The sequence below is a fragment of the Oryx dammah genome, unplaced genomic scaffold, assembly GCF_014754425.2.
Source record: "Oryx dammah isolate SB20612 unplaced genomic scaffold, SCBI_Odam_1.1 HiC_scaffold_26, whole genome shotgun sequence".
Lineage (NCBI taxonomy): Eukaryota > Metazoa > Chordata > Mammalia > Artiodactyla > Bovidae > Oryx > Oryx dammah.
The window spans coordinates 32,964,594-32,988,011 of NW_024070210.1; the positions used below are offsets into that span (position 1 = coordinate 32,964,594).

Consider the following 23,418-nt stretch of genomic DNA (forward strand, 5'->3'; position numbering starts at 1 on the left):
GATACTTATACTACTTTTGAAAAAAACAATGCCTGACATGAGATAGTTGCCTAACAAAAGCTTGAATGTTCATGAACAACTGACTGAAAAAAAAATGAAGCTGAATTTTCCCAGCCTGTTTTCAGTCCATAATCAAAAAGGCATTGTTATTCTATCACTTTAAATATCGCCTGTATATATTGCTAGCCTCAACATTTTGATTAAAACAACCCTCTGGACGAAATAATTAATTTAGTCAGAAACCATGCAAATCAAAGATTTAACTGAAATGACTGTTTTTAAGCAGTATATTCAGACAACTCCTCCAGAATGGTCAAAGTTTGTATGTAAATGCAACTTGAATTTTATTTATTTTATGATTTGGGGGTTGTCACAGAAACTTCCTTCATTTTTTCTGCCTTAAAAATGCTATGCTGTGCTTAGTGGCTCAGCTTGTGTCCGACTCTTTGTGACCCCATGGACTGTAGCCCACCAAGCTCCTCTGTTCATGGGGATTCTCCAGGCAAGAATACTGGAGTGGGTTGCCATGCCCTTCTCCAGGGGATTTTCCCAACCCAGTGATCAATCCCAGATCTTCTGCATTGCAGGGGGATTCTTTACCATCTGAGCCACCAGGGAAGCCCAAGAATACTGGAGTGGGTAGCCTACCCCTTCTCTAGGGGATCTTCCCGACCCAGGGATTGAACTGGGGTCTCCTGGATTGCAGGCGTATTCTTCACCAGCTGAGCTACCAGGGAAGGTGTAAAAGAAATTAGTTCAGTGGGCAGATATGTTAGAAAGAGGCATAATGTTTTAGGAGTAATAAAATACCAAGCTGCGCTTGCCTTCACATGCTATGTGAGGTTGCATGTTGTCTGTAGCCTATTCAGTCTGTAGCAACTGTCTTGACACTGTTGCATTTGTCCATTGGGAAAGCATCTTCTGTATCTTCGAATAGCTAGTAATTCCAGCAACCACTCATTTCTTGATTTCTCCAGGTTTCTCTAAGAATATTCAGCAAAAGCAGAATCTCGCAGAATGGGTAGGAAAGGCCTGTGCTTGGGGAGATGGGAACTCCTCCATGCAACCCTTTCCACTCATGGCCTGAAGGTTCAGCCCTGGGTTCAGTAGGTTCCACACATGAATAATGGGTCTGGAGGGTTTGTACTCTTGCCTAAAAATGGGTGTCAAGAGCTAGTCCACACAAGATGTGTTAACATCAATACCTATTAACCTCTCTTTCTTCCTTAGGGAATGCAGTCGAATTTTTGGTGAAGATGGTCTGACGTTGAAGCTCTTTCTTAAAAGAACTGCTCCCTTTTCTATTCTGTGGACTTTGACTAATTACCTGTATTTACTGGCTTTAAAGAAGCTGACAGCCACGGATGTCTCTGCTCTGTTCTGTTGTAACAAAGCCTTTGTCTTCTTGCTGTCGTGGATCGTGCTGAAAGACAGGTTCATGGGAGTGAGGGTAATAGCACACTTGATTCGATGTGTGAGGCTGCATTTAATCATAAATCCCTGACGTTGGGAGAGCTGCATTGTTTTGTGGAGTTTCTGCAAAACTTACTTGGTTCTGAGTACAGATTGAAATTTGAAGATGCGCTAGAACACCCAGGCAGTTACAATGTCATGAGAGGATAAAAGATTGTTTCCATTGGGCAGTCAGCTGATGTCAACAGGAGGCACTCAGAGAAAATAAGTTCTTTTTTTAGAATTAATGGTATGATCGACTCCTATTGTACTTGGGGAAGAAGGGTCTGAGAAAATTAGCCACAGTAAAGATTATGATTTGGTGTGTGTTTTTTTTTTTTCCCAGTCAACATGTTTGGACAACTCGTTTTTTGCACCTCCCCCCATGAATTTAATTAATATTGGTGTAAGTAGTAAGATTACCAAACAGTAATTAAAGTCACCAGTAATGGCACAATGCTGTTAAAAGTGGCTGTATATCTAGTATGACTAATCTAGAAATGGAACTAAAAACAACAACTTGTACTTTGGGATACATATCCTTAAATGGATAGCATTAAACTTCCACCAACTACTTCAGTTCTGAGTTTATCCCTTTCAGAGATATTCTGGATTTAAAAATAAAAAGTTTTTTGTATGCTTGACCTTTGTTACATTGATTGAGAGCTATGCAGACGTAAGAAGCCAGATCTCATTCATATAATCTGGTATGTCACTGTGATGAAAATATTGAGTAAATAATTCTTTAAAAGGAGATCCAAACAAAGAGCGTTTTTCCAGAAAATAAGCATCACACAGTTGTTCTTCAAAAGAGATGTCCAAGACTGGGTTGAAACATTTTTTTGCTATTGCAAACTATTGCCCTGTTGCAATGATTCCAGGGTCCTTGCCTTGATAAAGGCTGAAATTCACATCTATATGAGAGAGTTTGTGATGGCCGTCATCCTGAAAACATCTTCTTAATAGCCAGTTAGCTAATTCTGGTTATATCTTTGGAGATGCTGCTCAGAAATTCAGAACTGAAACTTGACACGGACAAGAAGTGGAAAGCTACAGCAGAAAACAAGATGAACAATTCTCAATCAGCCCACGATGCCACACGGCTATATCAGATACAGCCTCACACCCATTCTCCACTAGCTAATCTCAGACATCACACCCAAGAGGCTTAGCATAATGGCATTACTCATGAAGCACTGGCTGTCTGGTGTCAGGAACCCTGACAAGTCCTTGAAAACAAGAACCTTCTTCACACTGCCCACTGATCCATTCAGCGGAGATTGACATAATTTGTGGGGCCCAGTGAAAAGTGAAAATGCAGAGCCCCTTGCTGAAAAAAATTGTGAATAATTACAAGATGGCAACATTATGGGGCCCAGTGCATCTGTACAGGTCATATACCCATGAAACTGGCTCTAGAACAATACAAGGGACAAAGTAGGGACTGTACGTATTTAGGGATATAGTGAATGAACTCAGACTTACAAGATCTTTCTCATTTCTATCTATCACCATGAGAATCACCCCTGAGAATTTGGAAATCTTTTCAGACAAGAGGGAAAGAAAGGAGATTTAGGGGCTTTCTGGTTTTTCAGTGTAATGTGACTACCAAAAGGAAATAATACACCCACTGTTAAATTTGCTGTTGTTCAGTCACTAAGTCATGTCCTAGTTTTTGCAACCCCATGAATGGCAGCACACCAGGCCTTCTTGTCCCTCACCATCTTCTAGAGTTCACTCAAGTTCATGCCTATTGTATCAGTGATGCCATCCAACCATCTCATCCCACTCCAGTATTCTTGCTGTGAGGACCCCATGAACAGTATTAAAAGGCAATATGATGCTATTAGATTTACCAGTAAGGAAATCAGTTGTATCAGAATGAATGAATGAATCTTATGCAAGAGGTCATATAAAAAAGACAACATTTATTTGAGGTCTTTTAGAAGAAAAAACTCAGCTGTGTAACTTATATTTAAATGGCAGATTTAGGAAATCTACCTAGAAGTTACAAAGCAGGCTATTGGGCTAGCAAAAAAGTTCATTAGAGTTTTTGCATAACATAAATTTTTGGCCAACTTAATATTTTAAAATTGGTATCTGTGGTGGGTGAAATGGTGGGCCCCAATAAGGTGTCCACATCCTAATCTCCAGAACCTACTAATGTGACCTTACTTGAAAAAATAGTCTTTGCAAACATAATTAACTTAAGGATTTTTACAAACAGGAGATCATCCTAGTTGATCTGGGTGTCTGCTAAATCCAGTAACAAAGTGAAAGTGAAGTTGCTCAGTCGTGTCCGACTCTTTGCGACCCTGTGGACTGTAGCCCACCAGGCTCCTCTGTCCATGGGATTCTCCAGGCAAGAATACTGGAGTGGGTTGCCATTTCCTTCTCCAGGGGATCTTCCTGACCCCTGGATTGAACCCAGGTCTCCTGCATTGCAGGCAGACGCTTTACCCTCTGAGCCACCAGGGAAGCCCATCCAGTAACAAGGTGTCTGCTAAATCCAGTAATAAGTATCCTTAGAAGAGACACACACAGGAAAGACACATAGAAGAGGAGGAGTGATGTACCCACAGAGAGAGACTGGAGTGATGTGGTCACAAGCCTAGGAAAGCTGGGGCAGCACCCAGAAACTGGAAGAGGCAGGAATGTATTCTCTCCCAGAACTGCTGTGGGGAGCATGGTCCTGCCTGATTTTGAACTTCGGGCCTCCACAACTATGACAAAATAGATATTTGCTGTTTTTAGTCACCAAGTTTGTGGCCATTTGTTATAGCAGCCTCAAAAAACTAATACAGTATCTGTTAATAATGAGAAGACCTGATAGAAAAATTAAGTAGCCAATAAGTAGTTGTTAATAAGTACATTACATAAATTAAGACATCATAGGTGATAAAATGGTGAGTATTAATGTCAGTCATGCTTGAGAAGTCAGGAATTTTTCTTTTAAAATGATAGGAGGCACTTCATTTCTGACTGTGAAAGTGTTAGGAAGTTTTTAATGCCATATTCTAGAAGAATGTCAAGATGTAATTTTAATAATGCCCATAATCAGGCCATGGAATATAAGAAGCACCAAAACATACTCAGCATTTTGCCTTTGACTATATCAGCAATTCTTTTCCTAATAAGACATATTGAGAACATGTATAATTAGGTCATTTGAGAAATCAGAGGAGGGCAAATAGAATACAGACGATATAAATGCAGCTCTTATTGCCTATATCCATAAATAAGACACTGCCTGTACATGCCACCCCACTTGGACTACTCTTTTTAAAACCAGTTAAAGGATTGCTTTCAGTCATCAAAACATATTTCTGACTCATTCTAAGTCTTCAGTAGTTCAGAAAAAGATAGTTTGGGGGTTATAATTCTCATTTGCATGCCCCAAGAATCATCACCCTTAAGGTGAAACATGTGGCCTTAGTGTTAGTCACTCAGTTGTGTCTGACTTTTTGTGACCCCATGGACTGTAGCCCACCAGGTTCCTCTGTCCATGGAATTCTCCAGGCAAGAATAATGGAGTGGGTTGCCATTTCCTTCTCCAGGGTATCTTCCTGACCCAGGGATCAAATCTAGGTCTCCTGCATTGCAGGCAGCTTCTTTACCATCTGAGCCACCAGGGAAGCCTTAACTTGTTAATATTTAGTTCCTTGGAATATTGATTGAATTACAGATGAAAATGTAATCACTCATACATTTAGTTTTCTATTATGAAATCCTTTCAAACAATTGGCTGGTAAGCTTTGGTGTGTTTAAAAATAAAAAAACCTTTCATAAGTAGCTGCTTACAGCTGATGTATGATTATCCTGTGGAAATTAGCAAACTTCTTTAAAAGACCTTTTCTAATTGCAAAAGTGTTACTGAGAATCCAGCTCTTGCAGGATTGAAGATGGATGTTTTAACCATCTCCAAGATTCTGTTTTATTTAGCTAGCATTCTTAAATTCATCAGAACCAGAAAAGTCACCTTACTAAAAAAAAGTTCTCCTAACCAAAAAAAAAAAAAAAAAATTGAGGCACTGCTTCAGGTTTTCTTCTGTGATGAATGTCCATTTCACTCTAATGAAAAGTAAAAGACTAGAAAATTAACACACTTTCTTTCAGATATTGTTGCTCCCTTATTTTTCTATTATTAATTGAAAATTTTCTTTCCTTTTAAAATTTGCTTGAATGTATGAAGGAAATTGGTGGGCAATGAATGGTTCAGTGGACCTCCACATTTATAGCAGATTTAGGAAATGAATTTGTGTCCCTTTAGCTTGGCATGCACCTATTTTCTAGGTACAACTGGGTCCCTGTGTGTTTAGCTCCCCACACTTTGGCTCTTTTGGAGACTTGCCGCCATCTGCCAAGAACCAACCAGGGTATGTCAGTTGAATGGAATTGTTCATTGCTTAAACTGCTCTTCTCTGAATTCTAACTGGGCTCCAAGGCACTCTAAATCAGGGCTCTGAGCTTCTACTGATTTATCCCAGTATTACGTATTTAGATGAGATTCAAGGCAATCTTTTGTTTCCATCTTGCCTTTGATTGACATTTATGCAGTAACTCTCTATTCATGTGCAGTGCAGGCTCCTCTGTCTAGAATATTCATGCTTCCTGGAGGAGACAGCAGAGGATGGGTAGTGGGACTCTTCCCCTTTCATCCCTGTCTTGGCAGGAGAATAATTCACGAATACAGGAAGTGAAAGTTGAATTGGAAAGGTTCTCTGAGTTTATGCCCATAAGGAATCCATAAACACTGTCAACAAGTTAGTCAATAGGTCCCATCTACCTTCTACATCATCACTGTGGATGGTAACTGCAGCCATGAAATTAAAAGATGCTTGCTCTTTGGAAGAAAAGCTATAACAAACCTAGACAATGTATTGAAAAGCAGAGATGTTACTTTGCCAACAAAGGTCCATCTAGTCAAAGCTATGGTTTTTCCAGTAGTCATGTATGGATGTGAGAGTTGGACCATAAAGAAGGCTGAGCACCAAAGTACTGATGCTTTTGAACTGTAGTGTTGGAGAAGATTCTTGAGAGTTCCTTGGACCATGAGGAAATCAAACCAGTCAATTCTAAAGGAAACCAACTGAATATTCATTATAAGTACTGATGTTGAAGCTGAAGCTCTAATACTTTGGCCACTTGATGTGAAAATCCAGCACATTGGGAAAAACCTTGATGCTGGGAAAGATAAAAGGAGAAGGGGATGACAAGATAAGATGGTTGGATGGCATCACCAACTCGATGGACATGAATTTGAGCAAGCTCTGGGAGATGGTGAAGGACAGGGAAGCCTGGTGTGCTGCAGTCCATGGGGTCGCAAAGAGTTGGACATGACTGAGTGACTGAACAACACCACCTTCCACACACTCTTGAGTCTTTCCGTCTGGGATTTCTTTCCTTCTTTTTTTTCCATCCTGGTCTCCCTTTGAGAGACACGTGTATGTGTGTGTGTGGCATGGGGATGGAGGGTGGAAATCTAGTTTGAGATGTAAACCCCAGGGACCTCCTCATCCCTCTACCCCTGAACACACACATAATATCTGAACTGCCGCAGAATGCCCACCTCTTTTATTTCTCACACATTGACTCTTGTTCAATTTCACTGGCTTTGAGTAAACAGATGGCTCTTCTTTATGGAAGCTTAAACATAACATGTCTGGAGGAGGGCATGGCAACCCACTCCAGGATTCCTGCCTAGAGAATCCTCATGGACAAAGGAACCTAGCAGGCTACAGTTAATAGGGTGGCAAAGAGTTGGACACGACTGAAGCAACTTAGCACGCGCTCATGCAAATGTAAAATGTGGACAAATTTAAGGATTCTGTGTAGCCATGTTTCCCTGAAGTGGACTCTGCCCAGATACACTCACAGGAAACAAGGATAATCATCAGTGCTGGTCTCATTGGCCAAGGTATGTATCCACCTTCAACTGCTGACCTTGAGTCCTGACTTGAGTATAGTCTGGCCAGCAGTATAACTTTGAGGCCCTCAATTTCAGAGCCTGATGTAGGCTTAGGACTCAAGGCTCCAGTGTGAGTGAATCCATGCTCCACCCAGCTCCAGAAACAGGGTTAACCACATCACAAATTAAGCAAATACATTTGGGTTACAATTAGAAAGAGAAGCAGTTAAAGGATCATGTCAATACCCTGAATTGAGAAGAACTGATATTGTTATGCAAATAATAGTTCTGGAAGTCATTTGTCAGTGGGAAACACAGTGACTGTAATGAGGTTGGAGATCCAGAGAAGAGCTGGACTCTTGTGGTTTTTGAGGACCTGAGCCAAAAGAGGGGGGAAATGAAGATAAAGGAAAACAGAAACAGGCAAAAGCCAGATATTTCTCTAGCTGTTATCTGTACAAACTAATTCTTTAAGAGGGGAAAGAAACCTAGCTTTCAGGCAGGGACACAGGTAGTATGTAGATCTGTGCAATCCCCAAATGTTTACTGTTAACACCCTCTTTGGGCTTTAAGAACAGGCTCAAACCAGGTCCCTCTGTGCCTGGCCCTGAGAGCTGATGCAGATTAAGATCTCAGAGGGGACTGAGCCTGCAGAGGAAGGTAGATGCGTCAGGTGGTGATGTCACTCAAGTAGCATGCAAGGGTAATGGACTAAATTATCTCCCTCCGGGTTCTCACCCCAGGTGGGCACACCACGATGGGAGGGGACCCAGGGGTTCAGAAGGTTAAAAATGAGGCACTGGAAGCTTATGGTCACTCTGGTTACTAACATTTTCACTGAAGTCAGATTACAGTAATGGTAGTGGTGGGTGTCCATCTTGTTTAGACATCTCTGGTTGGTTATGGAGCTAGAACTGGAATAGGTCATGAGGAAAGCCATGTTTTTCTGAAGCCAAGCAGGTGGCACCATGAGATGGTGCATTTTCAGCTGAGGAGTCCCTCCTGTGGACACTAACATGCTCAGAAGCATTTTTGTGTGTTTGTCATCATGTGGATGTCACATATGAGCACTTCCGACACAGTATTTTAACTGCTGGCTTTCTGCTGGCACATTTTCAATGTTCTGAGCTCAAAAAGAATCACTTTATGTTTTTTTGTTGAGAAGATGATTCAGTTCAGTTCAGTCACTCAGTCATGTCCGACTCTTTGCAACCCCATGAACCACAGCACACCAGGCCTCCCTGTCCATCACCATCTGCGGAGTTCACTCAGACTCACGTCCATTGAGTCAGTGATGCCATTCCAGCCATCTCATCCTCTGTCGTCCCCTTCTCCTCTTGCCCCCAATCCCTCCCAGCATCAGAGTCTTTTCCAATGAGTCAACTCTTTGCATGAGGTGGCCAAAGTACTGGAGTTTCAGCTTTAGCATCATTCCTTCCAAAGAAATCCCAGGACTGATCTCCTTCAGAATGGACTGGTTGGCTCTCCTTGCAGTCCAAGGGACTCTCAAGAGTCTTCTCCAACACCACAGTTCCAAAGCATCAATTCTTCAGCGCTCAGCTTTCTTCGCAGTCCAACTCTCACATCCATACATGACCACAGGAAAAACCATAGCCTTGACTAGATGGACCTTTGTTGGTAAAGTAACATCTCTGCTTTTTAATATGCTGTCTAGGTTGGTCATAACTTTCCTTCCAAAGAGTAAGCAGTGATTTTGGAGCCATCTGCAGTGATTTTGGAGCCCCCCCAGAAATAAAGTCTGACACTGTTTCCACTGTTTCCCCATCTATTTCCCATGAGGTGATGGGACCAGATGCCATGATCTTCATTTTCTGAATGTTGAGCTTTAAGCCAACTTCTTCACTCTCCTCCTTCACTTTCATCGAGGCTTTTTAGTTCGTCTTCACTTTCTGCCCTAAGGGTGGTATCTTCTGCATATCTGAGGTTATTGATATTTCTCCCGGCAATCTTGATTCCAGCTTGTGCTTCTTCCATCCCAGCATTTCTCATGAGGTACTCTGCATAGAAGTTAAATAAGCAGGGTGACAATATACAGCCTTGATGTACTCCTTTTCCTATTTGGAACCAGTCTGTTGTTCCATATCCAGTTCTAACTGTTGCTTCCTGACCTGCATACAGATTTCTCAAGAGGCAGGTCAGGTGGTCTGGTATTCCCATCTCTTTCAGAATTTTCCACAGTTTATTGTGATCCACACAGTCAAAGGCTTTGGCATAGTCAATAAAGCAGAAATAGAAGTTTTTCTGGAACTCTCTTGCTTTTTCCATGATCCAGCGGATGTTGGTAATTTGATCTCTGGTTCCTCTGCCTTTTCTAAAACCAGCTTGAACATCTGGAAGTTCACGGTCCACGTATTGCTGAAGCCTGGCTTGGAGAATTTTGAGCATTACTTTACTAGCGTGTGAGATGAGTGCATTTGTGCGGTAGTTGAGCATTCTTTGGCATTGCCTTTCTTTGGGATTGGAATGAAAACTGACCTTTTCCAGTCATATGGCCACTGCTGAGTTTTCCAAATTTGCTGGCATATTGAGTGCAGCACTTTCACAGCATCATCTTTCAGGATTTGAAACAGCTCAACTGGAATTCCATCACCTCCACTAGCTTTGTTCGTAGTGATGCTTTCTAAGGCCCACTTGGCTTCACATTCCAGGATGTTTGACTCTAGGTGAGTGATCACACCATCGTGAAGACAATTAATCCTGCCTTAATGATTGATTACTTCTGAAAATGCATGTGACTCAGACCTGTACTCAGGTTACCTGTTTTCCAGCAATCTCAAGAAAATTTACTGTTGCAGTTAACCAATGGTGGGAGACAGTGCCACTCCAAGATCATCCAAGCTACCACTCCAAATGAGCCTGCCATCCAAAATTTCCCTGAATTTTCTAGGTTAGCTGAGTTCCTTTCCCTTAGTTTCAACTATGTAGATAAGAAGTGTAATGAAAACATTTTTAAACATGGCCATAGAGAACTTGTTCTATCAGATAGTTGTGAAATGTAAATAGAAATGTGGAAAATAATTTAAATTATCTTTTATCCCCAGGTAACCTACTAACCTATAAATAACTGTTCATACAATAGAGAAGAATTTTTCTAACATCACAGATGTCAAATTTTCATGCTTTTGGAACTTAACTAACAGTCTTGTCTGGTCCCCTGAAGTGAAAAATGCTTCTCTCCATGAACACAATTCAGAGAGATGCTAGTGTAATTGATATGTCGGTTTAAATGGTCTGAGCTAATAATTTCACAAGTGCTTGAATATTAAATATAATGGAGATCTTTAAGAGGTTCATCATGGTTATAATTCTGAATTGCTATAAAGTTATGTAACCTTTGTCCACGTCCAATTTCTATCTTGAGAAAACTTATAACAGAAATATAGTACATATGTACTTTTACTAATGGCTGACTTAGAAAAGGAAGAGTTCCCAGTTGGGGTCATATCCTGTGGCTAACTGTATTCCTTGTTCAACTTTTTCCAGACAGTGTTTTTGTTTTTTTTCCCCTATTTTTTTGTAGGGACTGTTTGTTTTCAGAATTCCCTAAATCAAGAATTATGTATTATACACAATTACCTAAGCCTGGATATTGTATATTATAGAATAATTTTAATATTTTAAAGTACAAAGCAGTATATCACATTAACGTTCTTTAGGATTAACATTATATTCTATTTTCCCTGTCTTGAAGATATCACCTGTTTATTTGATCAAGAAAATACAACTGATGCTTGGTAAAAAGAAAACAAATATTAATTCAAATGTTTTATCCTACAAGTTCAATATTTTGAGGGAAATCTATATGTGAACACACAAACATTCATGAAACACAAAAACAAATCAGAAACTGTCCATATCTAACATAACTTTTCATTTCTGTGACATCAGACTACGCAAACAAAGACTGCAAATCCCTAGCTGAACTATAAATCCCCAAATCAAAGAAAACAATAACCCTTGCAGAACTTTCAGGCCTAGGTAACCACTTTACCATGTTTATTTATGAGTCTATTACTTCCTGTTTGGAAAATGTCCTTGGCGCCTCATAGTGTGTGTATTAAATTCTGTTTCATACAGTCTGAAGCACAGTCTAACTGGAACACATGCCTGGAAGCTTTAGAGACTGTAATACTCACTCAGCATGAGCAACACCCCCCATCATGTAGCCTCCCAGATAACGGTTTATGAAGACAGTTTTTCACTGCTGACAAGTTGGCGTCTGTTCTCAAGTACTCCCGCTGTTTCTCATAAAAGACGCTTCAGTATGGAGCTGGCTCTGAAACCAACTGTGCCCTGGCTTTGGGTGGTCATTAACAAAAGAAATGCTTTAACAGAGTCTAAATTATACATGTCATTGTTATCATACTTCACACTGCCCTCCAGCAAGTTACATGTTAAAGATATACATTTGATTGTAATGAATAATTCACTAATAATATTTCAAAGGGTCAAAAAATCACATATGTGAGAAATCTATCTACAGAGGAAACAAGTTTACTTGGGAATACTCAGAACTGAAGCTTAACAAAATCAATCAGCAAGTATTTTTAAATTTCCCACAAAGTTGCATTGTGATCTTAAAGTCAGTGAGACTATTTCACAATGAAATAACATAGTGTTTCCTATTCCAGAGTTGTTACTTTACTTTTTACTGTATCTTTAAAATGTTTTCCAGTAAAAGTAGGTCGAGATAATAAAGAAACAGATGTCAATGAGCATTTCACAAAGGAAGTTGACGTCTCTTTGGACTATATCAAGGATCATATTAATTTACAGTAAACCAGTATGATTTCAATCAATTATTAATATTTCACTTTATACAGCTAATGCTTTAGAGTAGCTCAATGAAATTATCTTTCTGTGACTTAGTTTACATGTACACAAAAGGAAGAAGTAGCCTCCGTTTAACATTCCAAGTGACAGTGCAAACTCAACTCGCTCCTTATAAATCATTCTGAAAGATTATTCTCATTTCTTTTTTCACTTTGGCCTAAAACTTGTCTCTTATTATGTCTCAATCAATATAACATCGCCATAATCAAGTTCTGATTATGTGGAGATCTTCAGAAACATGCATTGATCCAAGGAGCTGATTGATATGTGCTGAATTATTTGAAGGAAAATAACGCAGTATAGATGAAAATGCTAAGAAGTGACTTCCTATTAAATTTATTTCATCAATATGGGTATTAATCTTTAGGAAGCTGAGCTAAAAAATTAAACTAAAATTACTAGTCCTTAATTAGAATATGCGAGCAGATTTTATATTCTCTGCCTGGATGTCTCATGAGTGTATGGATTTCTTTCTAATACTGACCCTCCTACATTGAAACAGTGATGTACAAGAGGTAATTGGGTTTGAGGAAGCATGTAGCAACTCCTATGGGTTTTTCAAATGCTTGCTCTGGGATATGGAGGCATCAATGTAAACATTTTTTTCTTTGCATTCTATGTGACAGATAGTTGCTGCAATAATGGCAATCACTGGCATCGTGATGATGGCGTATGCAGATAACTTCCATGCCGATTCCATCATAGGAGTGGCATTTGCAGTGGGTTCAGCCTCAACATCTGCACTGTATAAGGTATTTCGTGTACTTTATGTGCTTATTATCATTTTTAGCTTATATTTTTATAAAGTAATAAGTAATATTTTATAAAGAAAGGACAAAGAAAATCTTGGCTAGCAAAAAAAAAAGTTTAAATAATAATAAGTACCAATTATTGAGTACTTGCTACAGGCTGTATACTTGCCAGAATTTTCACCTGTTAACATACCTTTATGAGACACAGGTACTTATTCCCACTTATTCCTCATCTGAGAAAACTGAGACTTTGAAAGATTAGGTAACTTTTCCAATATCCAGCCAGGAAGTGACAGCAAGATTTAAACCCGGACTGGTCAACTCCAGGGGCTTCCCTGGTGGCCATGACCCCACCCCTCCCAAATAGCCAACCAGTTGTAACAGGAGCTGAGAAAGACTTCTCTGTGTTTAACTACCTTTGGTCATTATTTTAACTACAATGAGGTGTTAAAAATCCTAAACGAATGATCACTTGAGAGTTTAGTTTGCTACATATTAACCCCATGCTATGTTATTAGCTAGATGAAGAGCCTCTTTCCCTCTTTGATGCATATGCTGAGTCTATACTATGTACTCACTCTCCCCTGGAGCTACCTGTCATCAGTGAAAGCTCTATTCAGAGTCACTGCCCCTGACTTCAGAAGTAAGAACTAAGAAAGCAGATCTAAAAGGTTATTCACCAAAGTGCCGCTTTCCAGAGCCAACTTTCTGGATGTTGCAACTGTTCCACTTTCACCTCTCACGGTGTTTCAATGAGAAAATCTTCTCTGAAAGGCAGAAAATGCCCACTGCATCCCTCCTGGATGCCTGTTCTGCTTATTTACCAGCTCTGCGGCTCAGAGGACGTTGTGTCTATTTCCATATTGACATTTCCTGGCCCACTGATTCTCTGACAAGCTTGACAGGTGTTCACTCAGTCACCATTAGTGTTTAACTTGCCCCCAGCTGAGACTCCACTGAGATGTCTGATGTGAACAAAGACCACCAGCACGTGCTCAAGTTCTAAGTCTCTCAAGAGAAAAAAAACAATATGTTTAGTGGAAAGTAAAAGAAATACCTGGATTTGCTGTATGCCTGGAATGTCTCTTTTATAGAGAGAATTCTCCTGACCGCATTACAGATGTATTCATTCTGGTAATTGTAATATTTGCTGACACACACAACATCATATATACAGCACAGAGAAGATATATTCTGTGCTACATAGTTTTAGGATTAATAAAGGAAGCAGAGGGGTTAAGAAACCAAGAAATATGGACTAGAGACCTGTCTCCTCCCAAACTAAACATATGATTTAGGTTAGCTATTTACATATCTTTGTCATCTTTCTCTATACACAGATTTATAATCCAGAAAAGAAAAACAGTCTTTAAAATCTGGAGAATAAATACAGACCTTGTGAAAATATTTTAAACTCAGAGAGAAAAGTGCTTATAAATCCAAGGCATCACTATTGAAAGTGAAAGTCACTCAGTCGTGTCTTACTCTTTGCAACCCCATGCCAGAATACTGGAGTGGGTAGTCTCCCTTTTCCAGGGAATCTTTCCAGCTCAGGGATCAAACCCAGGTCTCATGCATTGCAGGCGGATTCTTTGCCAGCTGAGCCACAAGGGAAGCTATTGCTTCTCTCAATAACATGATGACAGGTTTTCTCTGTCCAATTTAGTTTTCAGTAATTATCAAAATAAGGATAAAATTAATCCCATGCTTGAAGGAAAGAACTATGGCATCTCAAACCTAAATGTTTCTGGGCTGGTCTGCACTCTTCTTTATCATCTACCCTATACCTGTAACTGACGGTGGGTTTTTCCCAGTTACAGTATCCCTGTGGCATACCAAGTGGGATTTATTTTATGACAATTTCTGTTTTACCTAAAAGCTAGGGTGTATTTGAATTCCTTAGCTCAGCAGCCCATTTAGTGTCATGGAAATACTGGGATAAGACGACATAGAGCATAAGTTCTGGGCCAGTTAGCTCATGATGTAGAACTTGCCTTTCTGATCCAACAACAGTCCCTGACCGGGTGGCTAACAAGTTCCTTTCCTGTTCTAGGTTTTGTTTAAGATGTTTCTTGGAAGTGCTAACTTTGGTGAGGCAGCACACTTTGTCTCCACGTTGGGTTTCTTCAATTTAATCTTCATCTCCTTCACCCCAGTCATCCTGTATTTCACCAAGGTGGAGCACTGGTCCTCGTTTGCAGCTCTGCCATGGGGCTGTCTCTGCGGGATGGCAGGGCTCTGGCTGGGTGAGTAGCCAAGTCTTGCCTTCCATTTCCTATGTCACTTGTCCTTTCCTTGGAGAGTTAAATTGTCATAATAGAAGCATTCCCTTCTTAGATGCCTAAGTAAAATAGACATCTCTATCTTCTATTTCCCAAACTCACCTAAGGTTGGTCAATGGTTATAAGGTTCTTTGCAGGCTATTGCTTGATTAGGTCAGAGCAGTCCAACTGGCATGTCCATGGGTTAAGGGCTGCCCCACCTGGCCCATCCCCGGTGCACTGAGTTCTCTCTGTGTTAAGGTTGCCCTGAGACAAAATGAGGAGATGGCCTTTCTTCTGACTGTGTTACACACCCCAGGGTTTTATGGTCTTAGTGCTTCTGCTCTCAAGTTTTTTTGCTACCTTTTCTTCTCCATAGGAATCAGATATGATCTAGTCAGAGCCGGGCTGGGACACAGATCTGAGAGGTGAACGGTAGACTGTATTCTGTCCTGCCCTGACCCGATCACCTAGAACTATGGTTTCAATTTGCTTAGATTCACCTCGCCTCACTCCTGCTTTTGGTTTGGCCTGTCTTCAGGGAGTGCCTTAGTCCACATGCAGATTGGAGTCATCCATTTACCTGATGTGTCTCAGGCAGGGCCCCAGGCTACAGATAACATATTGAACTATATATTCTTGTCCTTACATTGTCAAAAGAGCTTGTAAGGGTTCTATTGAAAGTGCTAAGGAAAAGCAGTTACCCATTTTGATGAAGCGACCAGTTCTCGTTGAATGAAAAAACTTCAGTTCTCAACCAAAGACCAATACTTCCTATCAATCTGCTAAAATACTCAGTCCAGCCACCAAAATGACAGTTGGGGAACTTAGCAGAGTCTATGCTATGCTTATTAAATTTCTGATTTATTAGGACTGGTTGTATTTAACTCCCCATATCTGAGGAGAGAGTTGAGATGCTGGAATATTCATTCCCATTGCAGCTCTGTCAGAAAGGAGTAGTAATTGATATTAACTTACAAAGGTCTTTGGCCTTGATTGCTACTGTTATTGTATGAAAATGATGAACAAGCCCAAGTCTTGTGGAAATCCAACCCATTGTCTCTAACAAGCATGAGTGACTCCAGATACCTAAATTTTGGAGCTTAACTAAAGCAAGAATTATAGAAAGCAGTAGAAGAATAAACACTGTCCTAACTGTAATGGTTCTAGAACTATCTTTGGTTTACCGAGAAAGGGGCAATATGGTTTGGGGTCATTTCCATACAGAGAGATTTTTCCTGAATTGAGGACTTTTCATAGTTGTTATTTTTCATAGTTGTCATATTTTTCTAACCCCCTAAAACAAATATTGGCTTGACATCTATTAAAATAATGCTATATAATTTATAAATGTTTTTCTTTCTGAAAACAAATACTTTTGATCATTGTTGGGTATGGGATTACTTGAATAACTTTATATTTAAAGTGTCCAAAGATATAAATTAAAGGATATCAAGTTATACCTTCAGTTTTCTCTGTGGACCCACCTTAAGGTTATCTGTATGTAAATCAGGATGTGGAAAAGCTCCCTGGTGTTCAGTGAATTATATGCAGCTCTGTTGGTTCATGTGATGCACACCCCAAAAGAGAGTGAATAACACAGCATAGGCCATCCTTGGACAGATCTTCTGTTAGGCAGTAACACTAGGACCTTTTAGTTATCCAGGAACATGGCATGATATAGCAAACTAGCAAGGGAGAAAGCTCAGTCAGTCATTAGCTCTCAACCTCTGGCTCAACTTTATAGTGCTAACGAGCAGTGTAGTGAACACATTATTTCACCTCTTTGCATGGCTCCCTACCCCTTTTGTGAGCCAACTGGTAAGAAATCAGGCAACTAGGGTGGCAGAAGAAGAAAAAGGAACATGACCTTTGCAGGTATGATACATATGAATCCATCTCCAAAATTAGAGGATTGATTGACCAATGTTACTCATTTGAAAAGACCCTGACGTTGGGAAAGATTGAGAGCAGGAGGAGAAGGGGACGACAGAGGATGAGATGGTTGGATGGCATCACTGATTCAATGGACATGAGTTTGGTAACAGGAGTTGGTGATGGACAGGGAGGCCTGGTGTGCTGCGGTTCATGAGGTCACAAAGAGTCGGACACGACTGAGCGACTGAACTGAACTGAACAGATAATTTAGAAGGCATGTTTAGCATAGACATTGATGCTTTTATGTTAAAAGAAGGAAAGAGCCCAGCATCTCAGTTCCCCTTTATCCTGTATGTGTCTGTTAGTCACTCAGTCATGTCCAACTGTTTGCAACCTGATAAGACTGTAGCCCACCAGGCTCCTCTGTCCATGAAATTCTTGAGGCAAGAATACTGGAGTGGGTTGCCATTCCCTTCTCCAGGGGATCTTCCTGACCTAGGGATCAAACCCAGAGCTCCTACATTGCTGGCAGATTCTTTACCATCTGAGGCACCATCCTCCTCTATTTGACAGCCTTCAACATCCTGGTGAATGTTGGTGTGGTGCTGACATACCCAATCCTCATCTCTATCGGCACAGTGCTCAGCGTTCCTGGAAATGCAGGTACTGTACAAACTGACATGTGCACAGGAAGTTCCCTGCTTGTGTTTGTTTCACACCCGGAGTTATTGCTTCGAGTAATTGTGAATTGTATCCCTTGCCTGGGAACATGTTTTTAAATATCTTGAAGGTGGCAGACAGCAGAATAACTGTGCAGCAGATTTAAAAATTGCAGCTACAAACACTGTTTTTACGTGGTTGTGCTTTTAGAACTAAATACCAAATGTATCATTTGGGTTTCATGTAATCTCCCTGACAACCTAATTTTGTGGTATTTTTAGAGGAAGTCCTATGGAAACAAAAGGCATCCCAGCACAGGACTCTCAAGTCAACGTCACTAATGAAAGTGTAGGGAACGTACAGGGTGTTGGCTCCCCATCAGACTGCCCATGGGGAGCTGTGAAAGCTCCTCCTGGGGACATAGCAGATGGCCCTCTGGAATAGATACAGGAAAAAAGCAATTTGACTCATTTCAGGGACAAGAGGAAAAGCTGTTTTTCCAGGAAAATCTTTCTAGTGAAAACTATCATTGGAACAAATAATGAAAGTGAATTATCTGGATGACTATATAGTCCTTCTAATTTTAAAATTCTATCTTTCCAAGTCTTTGGTAGCCTTCTTTCTTTGTCCCAGGATAATCAGCAAATGTTTATTGAACACTTACTATGTGATCAGGATTATAGAAAAGACTGGGGGGTGGAGAGAGAAAAGATAGTATTGGTCCCATAACAGACTTTCACTGAATACTACAGTATTCAGATGGTATGATACTGGCACAAAAACAGAAATATAGATCAATGAAACAGAATAGAAAGCTCAGAGATAAACCCACCTACAGTCACCTAATCTATGACAAAGAAAGCAAGAGTATACAATGGAAAAAACAGTCTCTTCAATAAGTAGTACTGGGAAAACTAGACAACCACATATAAAAGAATGAAATTAGAACACTCATTAACATCATACAAAAATAAATTTTAAATGGATCAAAGACCTAAATGTAAGACTAGACACTATAAAACTCTTAGGGGAAAACATAGACAGAACACTCTTTGACATAAATCACAGCAAGATCTTTTTTGACCTATCTCCTAAAGTAATGAAAAGAAAAAAATAAATAGGACCTTATTGAACTTAAAAGCTTTTGCACAGCAAAAGAAATCATAAACAAGATGAAAAGACAACCCTCAGAATAGGAGAAAATATTTGCCAATGAAGCAACTGGCAAGCGATTAATCTCCAAGATATATAAACAGCTCATGTGGCTCAATTCCCTAAAAACAACCCGATCAAAAAATGGGTAGAAGACCTAAATAGATATTTCTCCAAAGAAGACATTACAGATGGCTAAGACACACATGAAAAGATGCTCAACATCACTAATTATTAGAGGAATCCAAATCAAAACTAAAATGAGGTATCACCTTCACACTGGTCAGAATGGGCACCATCAAAAAAATCTATAAACAAATACTGGCGAGGATGTGGAGAAAAGGGAATCCTCCTACACTATTGGTTGGAATGTAAATTGACACAGCCACTGTAGAGAACAATATGGAGGCTCCTTAAAACACTGACCCAGCAATCCCACTCCTTGGCATATACCCAAAGAAAACTATAATTACAGAAGATACATGCATGCCTGTGTTCATGGCAGTAGTATGTAGAATCGCCAGGACAGGAATGGATAAAGAAGATTTGGCACATATATATACTGGAATATTACTCAGCCATAAAAAGGAATGAAATAGTGCCGTTTGCTAAGAGTCGGACACAACTGAGCGACTTCACTTTCACTTTTCACTTTCCTGCGTTGGAGAAGGAAATGGCAACCCACTCCAGTGTTCTTGCCTGGAGAATCCCAGGGATGGGGGAGCCTGGTGGGCCGCCGTCTGTGGGGTCGCACAGAGTCGGACATGACTGAAGCAACTTAGCAGCAGCAGCAGAGATGTAAATGGACCTAGAGACTGTCATACAGAGTGAAGTCGGAAAGAAAAAAAAACAAATATCATATATTAATGCATATGCATATATGTGGAATCTAGGAAAATGGTACAGATGAACCTATTTGCAAAGCAGAAATAGACACACAAATGTAGAGAACAAATGTATGTACACCAAAGGGGGAAGTAGGGTGGGATGAATTGGGAGATTGGGATTAACATATACACTATCATGTATAAAATAGATAACTAATGAGAACCTTCTGTATAGCACAGGGAACTCTACTTAATGCTCTGTGGTGAAAAAGAGGGGATATATGTGTACACATAGCTGATTCACTTTTCTGCACAACAGAAACTAACACAATTGTAAAACAACTAAACTCCAAAAAACAGAGGAGTGCCATGAGAAAAAGGACTTCCCTGGTAGCTCAGACAGTAAAGCGTCTGCCTGCAGTGCTGGAGACTCAGGTTCAATCCCTGGGTCAGGAAGATCTCCTGGAGAAGGAAATGGCACTCCACTCCAGGATTCTTGCCTGGAAAACCCCATGGGCGGAGGAACCTGGCAGACTACAGTCCATGGGGTCGCAAAGAGTTGAACACGACTGAGCGACTTTACTTTCTATGAGAAAAAAAAAAAACACAACTTACCCTAAATATGGAAAACAAGACTGACTATATGAAGTAACTTAGAGCTCTACAAAGTAACATCATTTAATGCTAAACTGTGTAAAAGACTCCAAGGACTATAAGATATTTAGAGGAAAGTCATATCAGGGAGGAGTGGAGTTGTCAAGAAATTCCATTCATTCATCCATGGATTCGTTCATTTAATAAATAATTTCCGAGTACTTAGTATATGCTACCAACTGTGCTAACACTGATGATAAATCCTGAGTAAGACATGGTCCCTGCCCTCAGGATCATGTGGTATAGAAGGGAGATAAAAGGAACTCAGTAATTACAATGTAGAGAGAGAAAGACTTTGACAGAGCTATGTACTGAATGCTCTGAGAGCACACAGGAGGGGCATTGAAGGAAGCTTCTTGCAAGAAGAATAAAAGGAGGAATTTAACAGAGAGTTTAGCTGGATGAAGTGCACACAAGGAGGAAAGAGCATTTCATATAAAGAGAAGAGCATGTATATGATTCTACTACTAATACATGCCTCCCAAAACTGAAAACAAGGACTCAAAAATATTCCTGTATGAGATGTTCACCGCAGTGCTATTAACAAAAGCCAAATGTGGAAATACCAGATGTCCATCAAGAGATGAATCAATAGACAAATTGTGATACAATGGGATATTATTCAGCCATAAAAAGGAATGAAGCACTAACACATGCTACGATGTGGCTGAACCTCAAAAACATTATGTTAATCAAAAGAAACCAGACATAAAATGTCATATATTGTATGTTTCAATTTATAAGAAATATCTAGAATAGATAAATCCATAGACACACAGCAGGTTGGTGGTTTCCAGGTTTTGGGGTCTAGGAGACTGGGGAATAACTGCTTAATGGGTATGGGGTTTTATTTTAAAATGATGAAAACGTTTTACACCAGATGGAGAAGCTGGTACATTAATCTGTACAAAATGAATGTACAAAATGCTAGTAAACTCACTTGAAAGTGGTTAATTTTAATTTGCATGAGTTTCACTGCAACTAAAAATTTTTAAAAGACTAGCATTTGCAAAGACCTAGACATTAATAAGCTTGGTTCATTTAAAAAATCTTCAGTGGGCCAGTGAAACTGGAGAAGTATGAAGGAATACAGAGGAAAGATATTAGGAAATAAAACTGCATGTATACACTGCTATATTGAAAACAGATAATCAACAAGGACCAACTATTACAGCACAGGGAACTCTGCTTAATATTCTGTAATAACCTAAATGGGACCAAAATTTGAAAAAGAATAGATACATGGATATGTGTGACTAAATCACCTTACTGTACACCTGAAACACTGTTAATCAACTATGCTGTAATATAAAATAAAATTATTTTTTAAAATTGCAGAGGCTATTCAATCAGATGGTATTTGCCTGGCAGGGTAAGTATGATTTAGAGAAAAGAAATGGAAAGCAGGTGTAGAGAGCCGTGTCAATAACAACACAGGAAAAGGAAAGATAAGCTTGTGAGAACAAGAGAGACTTTTGGAAATCTTCTAGAGGTAGCACTGATTTGGGTCACTTGTTTTCAGAGGAGCTTAGAAACCGTCACAGGCTGACTGACTTGCCGTTGCTCCCCTAGCTGTGGATCTCCTGAAGCAGGAGGTAATATTCAACGTCGTCCGCCTGGCTGCTACCATCATCATCTGCATTGGGTTTCTGCTGATGCTCTTGCCTGAGGAGTGGGATGAAATTACCCTGCGATTCATCAACAGCCTGAAGGAAAAGAAAAGTGAGGAGCACGTGGATGACATCACTGATTCCAGTGTCCACCTGCGAAGCAGAAGCAGGGCCAATGGGGCTGTGTCCATACCACTGGCTTAAGGAGGGACACATTTTGAATGCACGTGTATGTATATTCTGTGAATATAATAAAATTTTCTCACTACCTGTACACTCAAATGACAGTATTAACTCTGAATTTGGATAAATCATGTGTGAAATAATGCCACCATAAAAGTTTACATTTATATGCTTATCAAGGAACTGGTGTAAATAATCATAATAAATTTTTTATTAAAACATATCCATCCCAGTTCTATTTCTTCTGGCTTTTTTTTGGGTGGGGAGGGATTTTTGCCCTAATTCATAGAATTCCCTGAAAATATGAGATTCTTTTAAATATAGCAGTATATATATGACCACCCCAAACTCTGCTATATTTAAAGGGATAACCAACAGGGATCTATTGCATAGCACATGGAAATCTGCTCAGTGTTATGCGGCAGCCTGGATGGGAGGTGGGGTTGGGGGAGAACCACGTGTATGTGTTAGTCACTTAGTCGTGTCCAATGTTTGCAGCCCCATACACTGTGGTCTACCAGGTTCCTCTATCCATGGACTTCTTTAGGCAAGAACATTGGAGTGGGTAGCCTTCCCTTCTCCAGGAGATCTTCCCAACCCAGGGATTAAATTCGGGTCTCCTGCACTGCAGGCATATTCTTTACCCTCTGAGCCACAAGGGAAGCCTGAGGGGGAGAATGGAGACATGTCTATGTATGGCTGAGCCCCTTCACTGTTCACCTGAAACTATCCCATTGTTAATCAGCTGTACCCCAACACAAAATAAAAAGCTCAAAATAAAGAAAGATAACATTCATTCCTATTAGAAAAAAAATGAGATTCTATTAAATTATGGGCTTGTCATGACCTTTTTCTCACCTGGAACTGAGACCTTTTCATTCAGTCAGAAAAAACTGCATACTTTATATATTCAAGGCCAATAAGAGCCTTTAATTTGAAATCTAGAAAGTAATGAAATACCAATAGAGTATCTTCCAAATGCAACAACTACTAGGAACTACTAGAACCACTAGGAACAATGAAAATCTGAGGGTACAAAAGGCTCCTTTAGACTTTCAACAAGCTTTCAGGAGCACCAAGCATAAAAGAAGTTACAAATATCTCTCATATGAGCTAGACGTTTGAAAATGGTACAATGGTTATAGAGAAGACATCTGTTACCAGCCATCTCTAAATCTTTCACCAGTTTTAGGCTTGTTTACGTTTGCTCTCACTTGTTCAACTCCC

The 23,418-nt window shown here is 40.0% G+C and overlaps 1 protein-coding gene across 1 annotated transcript in view; it reads left to right on the forward strand.

Annotated features, from left to right (window-relative positions):
- SLC35F4 (solute carrier family 35 member F4) overlaps positions 1-22,404 on the forward strand; it is a 269,024-nt gene extending 246,620 nt beyond the window's left edge. The window contains exons 4-8 of the mRNA XM_040226368.1: positions 1,231-1,450; positions 12,841-12,966; positions 15,020-15,212; positions 17,679-17,768; positions 21,971-22,404. Coding sequence (XP_040082302.1) covers positions 1,231-1,450; positions 12,841-12,966; positions 15,020-15,212; positions 17,679-17,768; positions 21,971-22,212 — 871 coding nt within the window. The 3' untranslated portion in view covers positions 22,213-22,404. The remainder of the gene's footprint in view (positions 1-1,230; positions 1,451-12,840; positions 12,967-15,019; positions 15,213-17,678; positions 17,769-21,970) is intronic.
- Positions 22,405-23,418: the final 1,014 nt, after the last annotated feature.